The 19,888-nt window shown below is 37.6% G+C and overlaps 4 protein-coding genes, 1 non-coding gene and 1 pseudogene across 10 annotated transcripts; 2 read left to right on the forward strand and 4 right to left on the reverse strand.

Moving 5' to 3' along the window:
* Positions 1 to 92: 92 nt before the first annotated feature.
* On the reverse strand, positions 93 to 164 carry TRNAG-UCC (transfer RNA glycine (anticodon UCC)). The gene has a single exon. It is a non-coding gene; the product is annotated as a tRNA-Gly (tRNA).
* A 98-nt stretch (positions 165 to 262) lies between these two features.
* LOC104711164 (serine/threonine/tyrosine-protein kinase HT1) lies at positions 263 to 2,960 on the forward strand. Of its 2 annotated transcripts, none has more exons than XM_010427847.2 (4): positions 263 to 632; positions 727 to 1,716; positions 1,827 to 2,273; positions 2,460 to 2,960. In XM_010427847.2, the coding sequence occupies exons 2-4, from the start codon at positions 1,000 to 1,002 to the stop codon at positions 2,760 to 2,762; spliced, it is 1,467 nt and encodes a 488-aa protein (XP_010426149.2). In that variant the 5' UTR covers positions 263 to 632; positions 727 to 999; the 3' UTR covers positions 2,763 to 2,960. The 2 variants fall into 2 exon arrangements, with proteins under 2 accessions (XP_010426149.2, XP_087321027.1); XM_087464901.1 differs by having other exon boundaries at positions 325 to 632; positions 1,246 to 1,716.
* Positions 2,922 to 3,739, reverse strand: LOC104711163 (deoxyuridine 5'-triphosphate nucleotidohydrolase). The gene has a single exon (XM_010427846.3). The coding sequence runs from the start codon at positions 3,711 to 3,713 to the stop codon at positions 3,066 to 3,068; it is 648 nt and encodes a 215-aa protein (XP_010426148.2). The 5' UTR covers positions 3,714 to 3,739; the 3' UTR covers positions 2,922 to 3,065.
* Positions 3,740 to 3,875: 136 nt separating this feature from the next.
* Positions 3,876 to 5,434, forward strand: LOC109126166 (uncharacterized). Its single transcript, XM_087464375.1, has one exon. It carries the CDS (start codon positions 3,962 to 3,964, stop codon positions 5,327 to 5,329), a length of 1,368 nt encoding a protein of 455 aa, XP_087320501.1. The 5' UTR covers positions 3,876 to 3,961; the 3' UTR covers positions 5,330 to 5,434.
* Positions 5,435 to 5,530: 96 nt separating this feature from the next.
* On the reverse strand, positions 5,531 to 12,695 carry LOC104711160 (DExH-box ATP-dependent RNA helicase DExH11). Of its 4 annotated transcripts, none has more exons than XR_015565805.1 (23): positions 12,330 to 12,695; positions 11,626 to 11,883; positions 11,255 to 11,515; positions 11,086 to 11,154; positions 10,902 to 10,980; positions 10,640 to 10,806; positions 10,454 to 10,561; positions 10,249 to 10,350; positions 9,967 to 10,167; positions 9,721 to 9,831; positions 9,393 to 9,460; positions 8,927 to 9,296; positions 8,670 to 8,825; positions 8,463 to 8,573; positions 8,134 to 8,195; positions 7,805 to 8,062; positions 7,606 to 7,715; positions 7,293 to 7,446; positions 6,765 to 7,218; positions 6,462 to 6,676; positions 6,128 to 6,366; positions 5,908 to 6,034; positions 5,531 to 5,827 (listed from the first exon to the last, which is right to left on the reverse strand). XR_015565805.1 is itself a non-coding variant. In XM_087464373.1 (23 exons), exons 1-23 carry the CDS (start codon positions 12,462 to 12,464, stop codon positions 5,615 to 5,617), a joined length of 4,020 nt encoding a protein of 1,339 aa, XP_087320499.1. In that variant the 5' UTR covers positions 12,465 to 12,695; the 3' UTR covers positions 5,531 to 5,614. The 4 variants fall into 4 exon arrangements, 2 of the variants coding, with proteins under 2 accessions (XP_087320499.1, XP_087320500.1); XM_087464373.1 differs by lacking the exon at positions 8,134 to 8,195 and adding an exon at positions 8,254 to 8,307; XM_087464374.1 differs by lacking the exon at positions 8,134 to 8,195 and adding an exon at positions 8,254 to 8,307 and having other exon boundaries at positions 11,095 to 11,154; positions 12,330 to 12,637.
* Positions 12,696 to 14,503: 1,808 nt separating this feature from the next.
* On the reverse strand, positions 14,504 to 19,720 carry LOC147938460 (alpha-glucan phosphorylase 2, cytosolic-like; annotated as a pseudogene). Its single transcript, XR_015567201.1, has 16 exons — positions 19,375 to 19,720; positions 19,085 to 19,299; positions 18,735 to 18,914; positions 18,466 to 18,642; positions 18,303 to 18,388; positions 17,978 to 18,167; positions 17,804 to 17,896; positions 17,372 to 17,556; positions 17,169 to 17,286; positions 16,969 to 17,097; positions 16,657 to 16,875; positions 16,371 to 16,574; positions 15,879 to 16,038; positions 15,313 to 15,576; positions 14,969 to 15,160; positions 14,504 to 14,847 (listed from the first exon to the last, which is right to left on the reverse strand). The product of XR_015567201.1 is annotated as an alpha-glucan phosphorylase 2, cytosolic-like (transcript).
* Between the last annotated feature and the right edge of the window lie 168 nt (positions 19,721 to 19,888).

A 19,888-nucleotide genomic window follows, 5' to 3' on the forward strand; every position in this document is an offset into this window, starting at 1 on the left:
AGAAGCTTTGTCTATTGCCTTACCACTGAGTTATTGGGGGTCTTGTATCCCAATATGGGCCAGAAAAAAAAAACTAAAAATAAAAAAAAAAATGCGTCTGCCGGGAGTCGAACCCGGGTCTATTGCTTGGAAGGCAATTATCCTAACCGTTGGACTACAGACGCGTCTTTGCTTACACATTTGACTTTACATATTTGGCGTCAGACCATATAAAGTCAACAAGTAAATCTAAACAGAATTTAGAAAGCATATGACTGACATTGACAGATTAGATATTTGTAAAACGACATGGTTTTAAAGCTCTTCCGTGTTTTTCTTCTTTTTGAGTTTTGACCAAAAAACAATCTGAAAAGAATTTGTCTTCCCCGTTTTTGATTATTATATTTCTGGAACCTTTTCGTAGAAAAATCTCTCTCCCCAAAAGCCGTCTTGAGAGCAAACAACAACAAAAAAAAAAAAAAAAAAAAAAGCCACGAATTCGAAATCTTCCTCGTCTTTGTTGTTGGTTACCATTGAAAGCTTTCATTTTTTTTTCTCCTGTTGATTTCTCTCTTTTCACGAAAATCTATTCACCGGTGATTCTCTGATTCCCATTAGATTCTGTTCTCTTTTTTGAAAAAATCGTGTTTCAGGTATGTTGTCAAATTCTTCTTGTTTTATTTTCTCTGATTCATCAATGAAACAAGTCGTTTTCTTAATATACTTGTTGTTTGATTTCTATTATAGGAAGAAGGCATAATATATAGTTGTTGGTGCAATCAATTCACAATTCAATTCCGGCGACTTTTTTTTTTTTTTTTGGGTGATGATGTGTTGAACACTCTTACGTTTTTGGGGTAATTTTAGTTAGGTGTGGATTTAATGGTTGAGGAAGGTATATGGTGTTTCTTTATGGATATGAAAGAACTCTCGTTTCTGTGAGGACGAGGTTGTTGTTGGAGATTGCTGCTCATCTTCTTTACAAGTTTTTAAGTGTTTTGAGAGCTTTCTAGAGTAACCATGGATGGAGAGGCTACTTCTTGGATTAGGAGAGCTAATTTCTCTCATACTGTTTGTTACCGTATGATAAGCTTAGAATCAAATCCAGATAGGACGACATCTGGATTGAAAAGAATGCCTCTGAGTTCACCTTCTGATTTGAAATCACTTGTTGGTGGTGGTACTGAGATACAGAGGAATCCACTCACTAATAAGAAGAGGTCTGTTTCTCCTTCCCCTCATATGGCTCTTCCTCATTCTTTTCAGGAAGCCAAGTCTGATATTAAGAGGTTTTCTACTCCACATCCTATAAGAATGCAATCAGAAAAGGGTATTAAGGCCAAGGATACCTTTGAGAGCAAATCGTTTAATCTACGGCCTCTGTCACACTCTGGTCCTATTAGGGATCTTAGTACGCTTAAAATTCAAGACAGGGCAAAGAGCAAGATAGACAAGAGGTCTTCCAAGTCTGTTGACTACAGAGGCTCTAAAGTTAGTTCTGCAGGAGTGCTTGAAGAATACCTCATTGATGCGTCTAAGGTGTCTTATGGGGACAGGTTTACTCACGGTGTATATAGCCAGCTTTACCATGGAAAATATGAAGGTAAAGCTGTTGCTCTGAAGATTATCACAGCGCCTGAAAATAGCGACGACAGATTCTTGGCAGCTCGTTTAGAGAAACAGTTTACCATGGAAGCCACACTTTTATCTCGACTAAGCCATCCGAACGTCGTTAAGGTGATTTATCTTTATGTTGTATTATGTCAGTTTGGTTGTAAGAAATATGAATGATACCTTTGGTTTGATGGTTTGTTACTTTTCTTCTGATTGATGATGTCTTGATGCAGTTTGTGGGAGTCAGTACTGGAAACTGTATCATCACGGAGTATGTACCTCGAGGGTCATTAAGATCATATCTGCATAAGCTCGAGCAGAGATCTCTTCCTTTGCAACAGCTAATTGAGTTTGGTCTAGATATTGCGAGAGGAATGGAATACGTTCACTCAAGAGAGATAGTTCATCGGGATCTTAAACCAGAGAACGTGTTGATCGAAAACGACTTCCACTTGAAGATTGCTGACTTTGGCATAGCGTGCGAGGAGGAGTACTGTGATGTATTGGGTGATAACACTGGAACTTATAGGTGGATGGCACCTGAAGTGATAAGACGGATACCACATGGAAGGAAGTGTGATGTTTATAGTTTTGGACTTATTTTATGGGAAATGGTAGCTGGAGCAGTTCCATATGAGGAGATGACTCCTGTCCAAGCTGCTTTCGCAGTCATGCACAAGGTAAATTCATTCTACATCTGCTTTGCATAGATATAAAGCTTTAGAATTGCTGTAGATTTTACACGAACTATGCCTAGATTTAGGATTTGATTATAGAACAGAAGACAATAATCTGATGACTGAGTTAGATCATTATTGTTCAGTTTGTTCTAAAACCATTTGGAATTTGTGTTTGATATTGGCCAGAATATTAGGCCGGTGATACCGAAGGATTGTCCAACGGCTATGAAAGAGCTGATCGAGCTATGTTGGTCGTTGCAAACAAACAAGAGACCAGAATTCTGGCAGATTGTCAAAGTGTTGGAACAGTTTAAGAAGTCTCTGACAGACGAAGGAAGACTCAATCTTTTACCTAGCCAGATCTGTCCAGAACTAAAGAAAGGTCCCAAATTCTGGATTCATAAATTGGGATCAATCCATCATCACCACAGCGGTGGCGGCAGCACCAGCACCTTAGGCTCAGCCTTGCCTAAGCCTAAATTTGCATGAAAGACCCTGTGACTGACTCTCAATTTTTTTTGTGAATAGGAAAAGAGCCAGTGGTTATGTTTTTGTTTATAATCAACTGTCTCCGTCTTTACTTTTCATTGAGTTGGCTTGGTTTTTGTGAAGCCATCTCTTTTCTTTTTTCTTCTTGAAATTGATTCGTTTTGTTTGGAATAAACAAAGGTTTTAAGATTTGATAAAGATAGTCTTAAAAAGATGAAAGCAAAGAGATAGATATTACAATAACGCCCACAAACTGTTCGACGAAATGACCCTAAAATTAAAAACTAAGACACATACGCTTCTTCAGACGCCGGTAGAACCAAAACCACCTTCACCACGAACAGTATCATCCAAATCTTCAACCTCCACAACATCAGGAGTCACAATCTTCTCAATAATCAACTGAGCGATTCGATCACCCAACTTCACTTCGAACTCAACATCAGAGTGATTGAACAAAATCACACCAACAGGTCCTCTGTAATCAGCATCAATCACACCAGCTCCAACATCAATCGAATGTTTCCAAGCCAAACCAGATCTCGGAGCGATTCTCGCGTAAGTTCCTTCCGGAACAGCGATGCTGAGATCCGTTGGGATAAGCGCTTTACCTCTCGCCGGAACTTTCGAATCCACCGCGCTTGAGAGATCGTATCCAGCGGAGAGAGACGAGCCTCTTGTTGGTAAAACAGCTTTCTCGGAGAGTTTCTTCACTTTGAAGAAAGGTGTTGATGAAGAATCTCCATGATGGATTCCGTTTCCATCGAGCTTTTGGATTTTAGGTGATGGTTCGTTGACGGCATCGGAACCGTTGTTGATCTTCGTCTCGACACAGGCCATTGTTGAAACTGGGAAGCGAAGTGTGGTGAAGGGTTTGTTTAAAGAGTTGCAGAGAAACCCTAATTTCAACTGAGGTCGAGTGATGAGGAAGAGGCGTCGTAGTTCCGCCATAAATGGAGTGAGTGAGTGAGTGCGGTGGCGCCAAAATTTCCCTCCACCCTAAAAAAAGATAGAAACTTAATGGGCTTTTAACCAATTCATGCTTTTCGGCCCACTAGGCCCAATAATTGTTCTTCTTCCTCATAAACCCTTTTTTTCTTTTTTTTTTTGTGGACCTCATAAACCCTAATTTCATTTTTTTTTTTTCTTGAATAATCGAACACTGATCGATTCACTGGTTATTGTATATTGTCTTGCTCATGCTTTCTCTGATACTCCATGGAAGAAGGTCTGTGGAATTGCAGAAATGGCGTAGTTTAAGAGTTGCGACAGTAAGCATTGTGCAAAATGCAATTGCTTTGACCAACTCGTTCTCCTCTGCAACAGCTGGGGATGTGAGTACTACTACATTTACAGTCTCTTATCTTGTTGAATCATTGGGTTTAACTACAAGACTCGCTGAATCAATCTCAAGGAAGGTCAGTTTCGAAGACAAGGCTAATGCGGATTCAGTTCTGAAGCTGCTTAGAAGCCATGGGTTTAAAGATTCTCAGATCTCCACGATTGTTAGGCATTACCCAGAATTGCTTGTAACGGATGCTGAGAAATCACTTCGTCCAAAGCTCCAGATTCTGCAGTCTAGAGGAGCTTCAAGCTCTGAGGTAACAGAGATTGTTACCAAAGTTCCGGCCATCTTGGGAAAGAAAGGTGAAAAGTCTATCAGCTTGTACTATGATTTCATCAAGGGTATTATGCAAGGTGGTGAGAGTTCTTCCAAGTGTGTAGATTTGTTATGTCATTCTTTGGCAGAGGGTAAGAGACAGAACAAAATGCGAAATATATTGGTTTTGAAAGAATTGGGAGTGCCTCACAAGTTGTTGTTTTCATTGCTCATCTCTAGTTCTCAACCTGTTTATGGTAAAGACAAGTTTGAAGGAACACTCAAGAAAGTTGTTGATATGGGTTTTGATCCAGCCAAAGCAAAATTTGTGGAAGCGTTGCGTGTTGTATACGAGATGAGCGATAAAACTATAGAAGAGAAAGTCAATGTCTATAAAAGGTTAGGATTAAGTGAAGTGGAGATATGGGCAATTTTCAAGAAGTGGCCTTTCTTTTTGAAATTCTCCGAGAATAAGATTGTTCAGACGTTTGAAACACTAAAGAAGTGTGGTCTGGTGAAGGAAGAGGTCCTTTCGGTGTTGAAGACTCGTCCACAATGCATACGAGCTTCAGAGAAGAAGATATTGGACTCTATTCAAACGTTTCTAGACTTAGGGTTCAGTAGAGATGAGTTCAAGTTGATGGTTATGCGATATCCTAACTGCACTGCCTATTCTGCTGAGATGATGAAGAAGAAGTTTGAGGTTTTGGTGAAGAAGATGAATTGGCCACTAGAGGCTTTGGTTTTGCTCCCTGCGGTACTTGGATACAGCCTGGAGAAGAGGATTGTGCCGAGGTGTAATGTAATCAAAGCTCTCATGTCAAAGGGATTGATCGGAAGTGAAAACCCTCCGATTTCATCTGTCTTGGTGTGTACTGATCAGATATTCTTGAACAGATACGTGATGAAGCACAACAAGCTTGTTCCTAAGCTTATGGCTATCTTCACGAGAGATCATGTTTCGTAGTTTCGTTTTTATTTACGAGTGTCTGTATCTGAAACCCATTTTTTTGTAGTCTCAATTCGACTTTGGATCCGACTGGTTTTTAATATACAATCCAATTGGGGAAAATGAGTTATTACTATTATAAGAATATGCAATAGTCGTAACATACAACCACTATATTGGGTCAAGAAAGTGCATTAAGTGGTAGACTTTGTCAGACAGTAAATCAACATTGTTAATGGTATTATAGGGCTTTGAATTTCAGGTTATGTGACAAACATCTCTGGTCAGTTTCATATTCAAATCTTACACTCCAGTCACATACAGACTAGCCGCAAAGACAATGTCACGTTTTATAGCATTTGAAGCCAAATCCATTTTCTTGTGTAATGCCGAGTTACCCATAATGGCGGCAGCGTTCTTGAACTCACGGCATGTCTCATCCAATCTCACAATGGTCCGAACTATCAGACCTTCAGGGACATCAGTCAGTTCACATATCTCTGCGAATGGAGTCCCCTGCAAAAATCAAGCATACAATATGTTTAAAAGATGTGAAGTGTGAAATGTATAAATTACCGTGCTTTCTAGTTACAAACCTTTGCCCACTCATAGACAACTTCAACCAGACCAAATTTGAGATTCTCCTGGGCATATTCTTCAGGGTCTATTTGTAAGTTGTACTGAGCTTGAAGTTCACCAAGTCTGATTGCTGTATCATAGAGTCTATGCAAAAGAGGGTCAATGATCAGATTAGATCAAATCAGATCAAAAATACTGTTCGTAGTTATGAGAAGGGAAAGAGTGGTCGTAACAAACCTTTGTTTAGCTTTAGCTAGCTTAGGAGTAAGTGAAGGCGCTGAAGTGTTTTTCTGTTGGAAGACAAAGGCAGACATTATAGCCACTGCTTCTTCTGGTTCTAATTCTTCGAATTGATTCTCAAACAGACACACTGTGCATATCAACTCTTCCCCAGAATTCATCTCGCAAGCGACACGGCCTTTAATTTGAACGACGAGGTCTTCATCTATACACCCAATTTCCTTCAGAACATCGATCTGCAAGAAGAGATTAGAGCTCTACATGTTACTCTAAATTATCATACATAAAGAGTAAACAAAGATGGCATTTGGACTTTCTCATTTGAATGTACCCGGCCCTGAAACGCAGGCATCTGTAATAGGGCTTCATCAGACATTTGAAATTCTAGATCTTTGAGATCGTTCTTATGCTTCTTAATCTCCCTAGCTAACTTCATGTGCTCTTCCAGTTTGACACAACCGTGGCACTTATTCGCGGACATCTTTTGCAACAGGCTGGTCCATTTATAGTACGTCTCCACAAGCTCAGCATCTTTCAGCTTCAAATCTGAAATGGAATTATGAAATGAAATTTAAGGGAGAAATGATTTTGCAGCAGGGAAAACAGAAATAGGGCTATAATTTAGTTAAAGAACCTTTTATTGGGTCTAGAGCAGGAGGATACTTGTTTCCATTTGATTTCAGATCCAAAAGCTGTTGAACCGTCTGAGAAAAAGCTGCCTTGTTCCCATCCTCGAGTAGACGAAACTGATCAATCTTTATCTTGCTATCGCATATGCACAAGAATTCTTTGTTATCAAACCCTTTAACCTCGTAACCTACACCAGCAGCGACTCCATGGTACGGGAGCTCTATCTTGATCACAACGGAACCTTTACGAAAGCTCGGCTTCCTATAAAATTCTTCTTCAAAACCACGTTTTGACTTGGGCGCAATAAAATAACCTTGAGAGGGATCTGAGCTCTTCTTGCCAATGCTGACCATATTTTTCTCTGGTGGCGGTATTTCAGATTTTATTACCAAAACAATATATTGTCTATTAGTGTTGGAAGGTCCCTTCAGAACGACTCCGAGTAAATTGTCTATGCCCTGTACAATTACACACATGAGCAACCGACTAATGAACCAGAGAAAAGACAGACAGGTGGAGACTGGGTGCTCACCGTTTCAGCTTTCATGACCACTACTCTTCCTTGTACAAGAAAGTTCTGGGCATTAGGAGACTGCATTACTGCTTCTGACATCTTGCTGTTACATTCGTTTGCTTCCATATACAAGTCATAGTAATCTTCAATTGCCGATTCACATTTAATACATCTGGACAAATAAATCAATAGGTTAATTCTACGGTGAAGTTGAATGCAGAGGTAACATAAACAACACAACAGAATCAATGGATTTTTTACAATTCTACAGAGAGTACAAAAAGCCGCGCAATCACTCTTGAGTACGAAAATTAAGTAGGTTTGGCCTTACTCGATATTTTTGATTGGTAGAGCACGTTTTAGCATGAGAAGCTGCTGTTTCTCGGGCAATTTCTTCTGGGCATGGAATTCAGCAAAACTTCTTTTCAGCATGTCCTCCACCTTACAATAACAACCATTTGAAAATTAGCGAGTCAGAAAACACCAAGAAAAAACACATGGCAGATCAATGGTCCAGACATTTGAGATACCTTCAATTCTTCAACACGTAAAAGATGGAGGATCATTATGTAGGTTAGTCGGAACTGAGATTCTAGTCTTGTTGCGCTTCCAACAATTACACGCCTCAGATCACTCTCATCTGGAACTTCATCGCGACACATGACAACAACTGTGCCAGTTTTGTCAAGTCCTCTTCTGCCAGCACGCCCTGCCATTTGAGTGTACTCTCCAGGAAGCAATTGTCTAAATTCCTTGCCATCAAACTTTTTCAAAGCATCAAAAACGACCTGTAGCGTATATCATGGAAAAGTAAGTTATAGGTAAACTTCATAGAGTATGTGCTTATCAGGATACCCACATTTTTTAATTGAATACGTAAACCCTGGAGATTCTCAACAATCATAGACCTTTGATCCCCACCTGCAATAAACATTGTAGCACTGTATTAAAATCTGAAACAATATCAAATTAGCCTCACCGTTCTGGCTGGAGCGTTAACCCCCATGGCAAATGTCTCCGTTGAAAATAGCACCTGCAGAAAGATTTAAAAGATTACCTGAAGAAATGATGACAATAATGTCCACAAGGCAGTAACCAGAAGCACGAAAAACTATTAACTTGAGCATTGTATTTATCGTGTAGGCTCAGATAATAGCACAAGAATAAAGCCTAAAATTTTAAGCATACCTTAATAACACCACGGCAAAAAAGCATTTCAACAACTTCCTTTACTATTGGAAGCAGCCCAGCATGATGAACACCTATTCCTCTATGAAGTAAGCTTTGGACTCTGAGGACCTTTAAAATGTGTTCCCCCACAGTTCATGAGTATGAAATAAATGCAACTCTTTGAATTTATAATGTTGGAAACCAGGAAATATTAAGATAGCCAACCTGAGGTAAATTCCTATCAGACCCTTTCAATCTTGAAAAAGCTTTATCGCAAAAGACACGGATTTCACTTTTCTCAGAACTACTAGTGAGGTCAGTCCCAGTCAAAGCGTCAGCACATCTATCACAATAATTCTTCGAGAAACAGAAGACAACCACCTAATGGGAAATGAAAATAAAAGGGTTAGACATAATGACCAGAACTGACAAGACAGACAATAAGATTATATATAAGAAACGAGAAGCGACATCTAACATACAGGTAATAGGGACTTTTTTGAGAGCTTGTTGATAAGCAGTAACCAATTTGAAGCTGCTGATCTTCTAAAAGCCCCATTGTTCTGACTGTTACCACTATAAGAGGATTTTCCCAAATCTTTTGCACTTGAGTGTTTATTCTGCTTGCCACGAGAATGAGCTTCATGTTTCTGAGATTTGTTCCCATCTTGATGAGCTGAAGATCCTGTAAGCTGTTTAGGAGCGACACTAACTGCATTTGAATTCTTCTTCTTTTGTGAATCTTTCGCATCCTTTATCCCTTTAGGAATAAAAACTTCATTCTCACAAACTTTGTAGAGTTCTCCAGAATAAAATAGGCAGTGCTCTAGGGGAACTGGTCTTTTTGTCGTGCTGATAGTAAAACCCATATAATTAAGAAATCAAAACTTCAATATCAACCATTGAACTAAATGAACAATACTTTAACCAGGATATATTAAATCTCACCCAGTAACACGTATCTCTTTTTGTTTTGTTCGGCCAATCCAATCAGCAAATTCAAATGTATTTGGCACCTATAAGAAATTATTCATGTTATAAGTTCAGAGGCATATGGGGAAAAAAGAATGGAAAATAATGACTGAACCATGAAGCCATATATATCTCCATAAATGCTAGAAGCAGGAGGGTTACTTCATTAGGATCGCGACCAAAAAAAAAAAATCACCTATTCCTTTCAAACTCATAACCAAAGATTAGATGCAAAGGAAACACAACAACACCTGAAAGAACTAAGATTTTCTTAACGCATGCACATAAAAGCATTAAGTAGTACCGTTGCAGAAAGGAGGACAAAATTTATATGCCTTGGCAACATGATGATAACTTCTTCCCAAACAACCCCTCTCTCTACGTCATTGACATAATGAACTTCATCAAATATAACCTGCCAGTCATAGGAACAGTTACAAGGACACGTGATTGAAGTTTCACACAGACCTACAAAGGCTGCTTAGATATGGAGCGATTTGAGCACACTATTAAACACATAAGAAAGTAAAATATCAAAAAGCTCTTTTACCCATTCTATATCACGTATGATATCAGCACCACGATAAAGCATTGACCTCAATATTTCAGTAGTCATGATCAGACAAGATGCCTCTGGCCTTATGCTAACATCGCCTGTGAGAAGTCCTACGTCAAACTTCCCACAAAAATCTCTGTATTTTTGGTTGCTGATGGTTTTAATTGGAGCAGTATAAACAGCTCGTGTACAGTGCTGAACACGGAAAATAATGATCAGCGAACAGAACAAAGAATCTAAAATACGAATGCAAAGATGTTTTTCATAAATATCTACCTTGGTGGCTAAAGCGAATGCATATTCTGCAACAACTGTCTTCCCCGCTGATGTATGAGCTGCTACAAAAACAGACTCCCCCTTCTCTAAACAACAGATAGCCTGTAGGCATAAGACACTTCGTTATTTACCGAAAATCCACATATAAAAGACAACCAAGCACATTTTTCAAACGTACGCAGATTTAAATTGTCAAGGGAAATACCTCCTTCTGAAAGTTGTCTAATTCGAAAGGGAATTCAATCGCCATGTCAGGAACAAGGTCATAAAACCGGTCGGCAATGTCTTGGCTATCTCCTTTAGTGGCCCATCCCTAGAAGAAGAACGCACCCAAAATCACGTTTACGAGAAGGGAAAATGAAATCTTAAAATGCAGAATCCACATTCTTACCTCTTTCCGTAGTTGTTTATTACTGTTCCCAGTAATTGCCTCTTCCGTCAATATTGCTGTTTTTGCTGATGACAAAATCTCATCCAGCACAGTGGCGTCAGTCTCTATTCCCTTGTTGGCTTCAGGTTCAGCTTCTGCCTTTAGAGACTCAGATTCAGCTGTATGATCTACATGACAGTATTGATTATCAGAAAAAAAAACAAATCAAATATATGTGAAGACTATCTATACAGACGACTATAGATATGAATGATTAAACAACCATCTCTCTCAAGTTCGGAGAAAGCATCTTCTTCCCATGCCTTCTTCAACAGATCATCAAACTGAATAGACAACGTACTCTGGAGGTATTCACAATGCACGGACAGTAAAAAAGAGTTATTGCCAAAACCAAATAACCAAATATAAACTAATTTTATGTACAACAGTGAAAATGATCTACAGACCGACTTTACATCTGAAGCATTGCCATGTGAACTCTGATCCTCATAAACGTTCCATGTTTGGGGATATGGCTTTAAAGTATAAAAATAAAACAGGAAGAATCAATCAACACTGAATCAATGAATTTATTAAGGTACACAATTTAGACAGTGATATTATAGGATAACATACCATCAGATCTCCAAGATCTAAACTCTGCTTAAAACTAGGAGGAACGGTTTGAACAGGACCCCCATTGAGCAATTCCTGTACCCATTGGCCACTAGAGACACCCTCTGGAAGGACTCTCTCTGAAGATTGTGAATCCTCCAAGCCACCTGGACGGAAAGGGCGATTATTGACACTTCCTCTCAGAAAATCCTTCGGAGGTCCAACCATTCGTGGAAAAAATCCAGAATCTTGATCTCCGTACATTTGTTCTGATAAATCCACCTAAGATGATATGACAATCCATTTCTCCAATAAGAGTCAGAAACAGAAAGCTAATAGCAGGTCAAATTACTGTCTAAATGAACTGGTTTATTTAAGATAATTCCTTTTACCTCCACTGATTTTGGCTCCCATGCTCTGTTCTCAGTATCATCTTTTTGACGCCTGAATGGCAACTCCCAAGTGGGAACCACAACGGACCTTGGCAAAGAGGGTTGAAGTGGCACCTTCACCCTGGAAAACCAATCAAAATCCCACTGATTCTCAGCTTTCTCAGCAGAAAACTGATCCGGTTCCAGTCTCGGTAGGAGATATTTCTCCTCGATATGTTTCTTTATTGATCCTTTTGTTTCCTTGGCAAACGCAGGAGGCTGAGAAACACGCATATATGCAAACATAACATAAGCATTACCAAAGCCATAAAGCTATACTAAGAACCAATACTTTGTCTTCTAATACTTTCAAATACATCATCAGCGTGCAATTCTAAACATGTAAGAGCATCCACCAATGGATACATATTTCATGTCACTGATAACTACCACTGAACAAGAATTTCGAAAGATCCATTGTATCCATTAGAATTGTTGAGGGAAACACTAAGTAAATTCACAATAAGACTTAGCTAACTACAAGACAGAAACAAACAAAATATGATATTCAAGAACAGAGAAACGCATAGGTATTAGCAAAACGAACTAATTAAGCATATCAAACGCATCAAATTGCATTAAAAAGAAAATAAATCAGTGCCTAAGCGAACCCAATTTTTGAAGACGTGATCAAGTTCTAGCCACTCTAAATCAGAAAAACTCACGGAAACGAAATCGGGAAGTGAGTTCACGGCGTCGTCTCTCTCCGCCGTGTACAGAGGCTCAACGCGGAGGTGTCCACCATGACCGGAGAAGCCGACCCGGAAGGCGAGTTCGTTGCCTGCTTGGACTCTGCTCATTGTGCTGTCCCTCTCTCTCTATCGTTAACTTCTTCGCCGTCTCTCGTTCCGAAGTTTCCTCAGTTTCTCAGCGATCGGTCTGGGGCGAATCCGGTGAAGGAACAACAATTTAGATTTCTCTCCGGTTGAGTTCTGCTGCTACGGAACGCCGTGTCGTTTTACTGCTAAAAGTCAGGAATGTGTGCTGTCTTTATTTATCTTATTATGGGCTCTGAATCTCTGATGTAGGCCGACTTGCTAACAAACTAGTTATTTTTCCCTTATTTTTACCCCGTATGCCAAAGTTAACTTTTGCCTGTGATTTAATCTTATATTTTCAATTTTACAAATCCTTAATCTAAATTTAAAATAATATGTATAGGTTTGCGTAAACCCTCTTCCAACAATATCACTTTATGTTATACTAGATTAAGAGCACGGGTTGAAATTTATTTTATTTATATTGTAATTTTTATATAAAATATAATTTATGTGATTGTTTTTAAAAGTTTTTTTTTGGATAAAATATTATGCAATAAAATTATATGCTAAATATGATGACTTGAAAAAAATATTTATTTTGTAAGTTTTATATTGTTAATGACTCTAGATAAGTATTCGTGTTATAATACTGGTTAAATTTTATTTTATACAAAATTTTGTATATTTCCTATTTTAAAATAAAATTTTAATATGTTGTATTAATTTATGTACGTGAAGTTATATCAACAATGTATATTCTACCTCATGACTCGAATGTCATTATAAGACATAATTTTGTGAATTTGGTTTTTAAAAAGCGAGTTATTATATTATGAGTAATTTAATATATTGTTATATTTTTTGTTTTAATATACTTGGTTTTTTGAAATTCTTTCATATTATAGTGACATATTATTGACATTACTATAACAAACCAATTTAGAGTGTTTATAGTTTCTAACTTTAATATCAAGTTTCAATATTTTAAAAATATTTCAAAATAAATTATTTAAAGGTAATTGTATTATAAAAATTTATAAATTTCAACAAAAAAGTATGAAATTGAATTTTAATATTCAAATTTTGACCCATTACTCAGTAAATTTTTTTAATTCAATAGATATTATTTTTAAAGAATAATATTAATTAAACTTGAATATTTTATAGATTGAATCATTTATATTTGTTTTTAAAAATTCAACTTATGGTATATCCGGAAAAACACTATTTTTAATCATAATAAATAATATGATAATTTATTTGTTTCACAAAATAGACTCATATATAAAAATGAGAGGTGAAGTATAATGATAATTAACAAATTAATCTGTTAAGTTAGATATCAAAGGATTTTATTTGATGAATAATTTAATAAAGAAAATTAATATGGTAAGTTAGATCATATCTAATGATTACTTAGAATATTCTCTTTAAGATTTTTGGAAACAATAAATCCAGACTATACAAATAATATAAAACTTAATCTATAACCTATTTGTAACCAACTTATTAAAATTATATAGTCTACAAAATAATGTTGTGTACTTTCGTTTTATTATATAGGGGATTTCTCCTAATTTTGCTCTGATTATATAATCAATTTTGACATTTTATTAATTTTACATGTTCTTAAATGTAATAAGGTTATATGATGGAATGAATTATGATCTTTAAACAATGGGTTAAATATAGAAGATGATTTAAAACTAATATAACATATCAAATTTTAAAAATATAAAAAATTATTCAAAATTTCTATATAAAATAAAGTTTAATCTGTGTTCTAGCACGAGTACTAATCTAGTTTAATATTATATTATCTCCAAGAATAATTGAGATCAACATAGTATTTGATCATTCATATACATACATTAAAGTTATATTTCAATCTGTCTGAGTTCAGCTTGATTCTACTTATTCAGTTAAGTATCAGTCAATTTTTATATATATGTTAATATGTATATAGAACTGAGTCAATTTACAAAGTAAACAATAGTCCAGAAGAATGAAACTCAAGTTAAGGTTTAAGAAAGTGAAAAACCACAATACAGAAAGATAATTTAAAATGAGAAAAGAAATCACTAAAACCAAATTTGAAATTTCATTCAAATAGCATTTTACATAACCTTTTGATTGAGCAAAATCAGAATATAGCAAACATCATGGACACACATACGGAAAGGTTCATCATTTATTTCATTTTGATTATATATGATAATATCGACTTTGGAGCTGTGTGTGGATATGGAGATGTCTTGGTAAGGAAGGTAGGGAAGGTGCGAACGTAACCGGAACTTAGGGAACAGGACAAGCCTCAATGTTCCAAATCTCTTTGGCATACTGAGCTATCGTACGGTCACTGCTGAACTTTCCTGAACCGGCTGTGCTCAATATCGACATCTTCAGCCACCCCTTCCGGTCCCTGTCACAACACATTATGAAAACATTGTCACATTACAAAATTTCATTATTCATTTCGATTCAGTTTCTGTTAAAAAAAAACCTATGAAAATGGACAAGTTGAGTTTAAGAGATGGACTTACTTATAAGCTTCATCAACTTTGGCCTGAGCGTCCATGTAACTGGGGAAAATCATACCCAACCAGGAAGTAATCACCACGTCCAAAACCTGTGTTACCCTCAAGAGAATCGAGGAGGGGACCATAATCATAGCTCCCAAACACTCCACTTTTGACAAACTGCTTCGCCTCGTCAAACCGAGGGTCTGGTTTGAACTGATAGTTTCAACATGCACATAAACAGTTCATATTAGAGAAAGTACAGAAGCATATAGTGATTTCATCATTAGGCTCTTCATGGTATGGTCTATGGTGGCTCGTATTTGTTCCACAGAGACAAACATTATGCAAAGGAGAGAGTGGCATACCAGTCCATCTTCTCTTTCTTTACGCAGTCTAGGGACCTGATCGGCTGTTGCACCAAAAAGAAAGAAATTTTCTTCGCCAACCTCCTCTCTTATCTCAACATTAGCCCCATCAAGGGTTCCTATGATAAGGCAACCATTAAGAGCGAATTTCATATTGCTAGTTCCACTTGCCTCCATGCCTGCTGTGCTGATGTGTTGAGATAGCTCACTTCCGGGTATAAGCATCTCCGCTACAGTGACATTGTAGTTTGGAACAAATACCACCTAGAGAGGCATATTCGTCAAACCAATTAGCCATGTTCAGGAAAATAAAAGGAGAAAAGTAATTCACTGCATTTGCATCGAAGTGGCAACAATAAGAAAGCTTTGTTCTCAGAAAGGATGCTTCAGTAGCATTAAGACTTAACCAAAAGAAACCAAGTTTATCTTGAGAGATGCAAACATCTGTAATATTTGACATTGACAGATCAGCAACAAACTCAGGCAAACATCACTATCACGCAATCAAGCAAGTAGCCATCTCTAAATTACACGTAAAACATTTAAGAAGACTCGGGCAATGTTACCTTTAAGTATTCGTTGACCTCTGGATCGCTATTAACAACGTCGCCGACATCATTCACTAGTTTCACTATCCGTTTTGCATTTGTATACGTTGCAAATGCTTTAACCCCCAATCATGACAGTACGAGGAACTGTTTTCTTCCTTTCCTCAGGCTTCATCTCCTGTAACATTCAGCCGCAGAAAAGAATGTCACACAAGAAATACATGCATAACCTAAGCGATGGTTTATGGACATTTTCTTTTGGTCAAAGCATAAAAAGCTGCCAAAGAAGCTTTATGAGTTATTGAGTTTTGGCTAGAACCGACATGTAGAAAGCTCATAAAACTTTGGAAAATTTTGCCAAGGGAAAGGGAGTACCCTGAAGTTTCTCACTTATTTTTACTTGTTTATATAGCATTAGGTCTACCATAACTTTTTACGCAAAGGAAAAAACACTGATAAACTACTAGGAATCATAAGGCAAATCCAGATAGATGGGTAAGCTAACTATACCTTTAACTTTTTGAATCTGTAAATTACTCCAAGAATGTTCATCAGCTGCCTCTTGTATTCGTGGATACGCTTAACTTGTATGTCAAATAAGCTTGTCGGATCAATACTCACACCAGTTACACGCTCTATATACTGAGCCAAACGTTTCTTATTGGCTGCCTTCGCAGAAGCCCATTCAGATTGGAGTTCTTCATTGTCCGCAAACTAGCAGAAGAAGAGATAACATCAGCATGACAGCATAAAAACCCATTGCAACTCGTGGTTCTCAAATAAATAAAAATCAGACCTGCCGAAGACCAGTAAGTAGGTCAAGATCAGTGATCCATTTGTCAGTCTTCAACCACTTTGTGATTATATCACTGAGCTCAGGGCTGCAGAAACGTAGCCACCTCCGAGGTGTGATGCCATTAGTCTTGTTTTGAAACTTGTTTGGCCATATAGAGACATAGTCTGCGAATAACTCAGCCTTCAAGATATCACTGTGTAACTGAGCAACGCCATTCACCTGCAAAAAGGCTCTCATAATTAGCACTTCAAACATGAAGACTAAATGGTACTTAAATCAATATAATATAATCTTGACAGAGGGGACACTTACTGTATGCGAGGATACAACACATAAGTTAGCCATTCTCACCACAGGCTTTTGGGGATTGTTATCTAAGATGCTCAAACTTGAAATCTTGTCCTCGAGATCAACTCGTGTATCGCGAATGGTTTTCACAAACTGCAGAATGGTTATACTCTGTTATTGCAAGAGATGACAGAAACAAACCCTTAGAATGATGAGCAAAATACCCTCTTATCAATCTCTGTTATTATTTCCATATGACGAGGAAGAAGCTTCCACATCAAAGATTGTGACCATTTCTCCAACGCTTCAGGAAGGACAGTGTGATTGGTGTAAGCAACGGTCCTGCAAACCTTACAAGTAAGTCCAAACAGAAAAGTGGAAAAGCTTTGTTGGAAATACTGATTGGTTTCATGCACAAATGTAATACCTTGATGTCACATCCCAAGCTTCATCCCATCCAAGTCCATTTTCATCCATTAGCAATCGCATGAGCTCAGGGATTGCAAGAGTTGGGTGTGTGTCATTCATTTGAACAGCAACTTTACTTGGAAAGTCTGACCATTTCCGGCTGCCTTCGGTCGTGCTCCTCTCATGAAATCTTGATATAATATCCTGCCATAGGATCCCATATTGTGAAGAGGAAATATTAATAAAATTATGAATCACTTGAAAGTAGTCATTTTAGAATTCTTTTTCCAATTAATATGCCAACATGAAATAGTTTAATCATTATATTTGCCAACAATTAATCATTTTCAGCCCATGATGACATCCATCAGAGAGTCCTAAGTTGATCCAATACATTATCGCTTAAGAATAATGAAGAAAACGAAAGGAACCTAATACAAAATTGACAGACCTGAAGCGAAGCACTGCAGAGAAAGAACTGTTGTTTTAAACGTAATAACTTCCCATTCTCGGTAGCATCTCCTGGATATAACACAGTGCAAATCTGCACATATATACATTCATTGTTAGAGAGAAACAGAAAGTCACAAAGCAAAAGAAGATAAAGCAGTAGGTAAAAGATAACCTGTTGAGCTCTAGAATGTAGCTGCGCAGCCAATTCATATTCTCCTTCGTTGAACTGAAAAAGATCAAGATCCTCCGCTCTAGCTTTTGCTTCCCAGAGACGGAGACTGATTGTGTTCTTTGTGTTATATCCCGGAATTGGCACGTCATAAGCAAGAGCTTGTACAACATCACCGCCTACCCATTTCCGTCTGCAAAATAGTCAATTGATCCATTGGAATGCTTAAGAGCAAGCTCAGTAAAAATTCAGAGAACACATAGCAAAACTCCTAGTGTATTACATCCACAGAAATTTCAAGTACTTAAGTTCCAACATTAATACTTACGATCCATCTGGATTTATCTCCACACTGCCGAAAAACCTGACAGGGAATACTACGTCGTGCCTCACAATTTCCCACGGGCTGAACTTCTGCAAATTCCCACTAAAACATGATGAGTTACAGTCTCAAAATCATATCCTGAAATCACCACATTGATAAACATCACCTCAAGCCAGTCCTCTGGAATCTCTTCTTGACCTTTCTGTGAGATAAGTTGCTTGAACAGCCCATGTCTGTACCTCAACCCATAACCCCAAGCAGGCAAGTTTAGGGTAGCCATCGAATCCAAGAAGCAAGAGGCAAGTCTCCCCAACCCACCATTTCCCAGAGCTGCATCTTTCTCCTACAATTTCATAACAGAAAAGCTCAAAAACATTTCCAATGGGAAAAGATCTAAAAGAAATGATCAAAATCCCAAGTAACTCAAAAAAGTACCTGCTCGGCTATCTCCTCAAGCTCATAACCGAGCTTACGCAGTGCATCAGCATATGGACCTTGAAGGTTCAAATTCCCAATAGCATTTGTCAAAGCACGACCTTGGAGATACTCCATTGACAAGTAGTATGTTTGTTTTGGATCAACTTTGTTAAAATGAACATAAGTCTCATTCCACAGCTGCAAAACAATTCACACATCCCCAAGTTAGTATCACTCTCACTTAAAACACAAATTAACACATTCATAGTTTCAGATCAACTTTGAAAGATCCCTACAACTGCAAATTCAGTTGAACCTAACCACGAGAAACCATAAATTAAAACACTCAAATCTACTTTACTGATTACCTGAATGAGACGATCGCGAAGACTCTCAGCAGTAGCGTAAAGAGCTTGCTCAGGCCCGAACTTCAACGGAGAGAAATGTGGACTGTACTTGGCGTGGTAGAGGATATTCCCAGCGATCTCCGTAGTTTCGTTCGCCTCCGGATTCGCTTTCGCCGAGATTTTCTCCGGCAAACTAGTCGCAGCTTTTCCATTCGTGTTCGCCATCGCTTATCTCCCTGAAACAACCACTGTTATTTAGAAATTATTGCCGAAGTAAAGAAAACAAAAATCAAAATTAGCGAGCAATTTACCAATTTTTGAAACTGTAATTTGGGAAAGAGATGAAGAGACACTTGAGAGAGCTTATATGAAGCAGAAGAAAATACTATGGAGAAATCAGTATATACTAAAAAAAAGAAGCGTAAGATATTTTTCAGAAACGTTAATTTTTGTTGTTTTTTTAATTTTAGTCTCTGTTTTTTTTTTTTTCGTTTTGGCGATTTGATTTTTGATTTTTGATTTTCCGGAAGGATTGAAAGTGTGAGGATCACAAGAAAAGAGAGTGAAGTGAAGTTTTTTATGTGTCAGAGGAAGCTCAGAAGAGCTTTGTGATTTTTTTTTGGTGAAAATATCTACTAGGAGCCCCCACATCTCTTTGTTTTTTAGTTAGAGAGACCCTTCATATTATTTTCGTATAAAAGAACACCCCTTGTATTGGGATTGGGGACCATTGATCATTTTCCTAAGAACTTAATTAGAAAGAAATTGATAACCTAATGCAGACATTCATTAAAAGAAAATAAGTGACTTTTAAGGAATTTGATG

Source organism: Camelina sativa, chromosome 9 (assembly GCF_030686135.1).
Source record: "Camelina sativa cultivar CO46 ecotype springtype chromosome 9, ASM3068613v1".
In the NCBI taxonomy this organism is placed as follows: domain Eukaryota; kingdom Viridiplantae; phylum Streptophyta; class Magnoliopsida; order Brassicales; family Brassicaceae; genus Camelina; species Camelina sativa.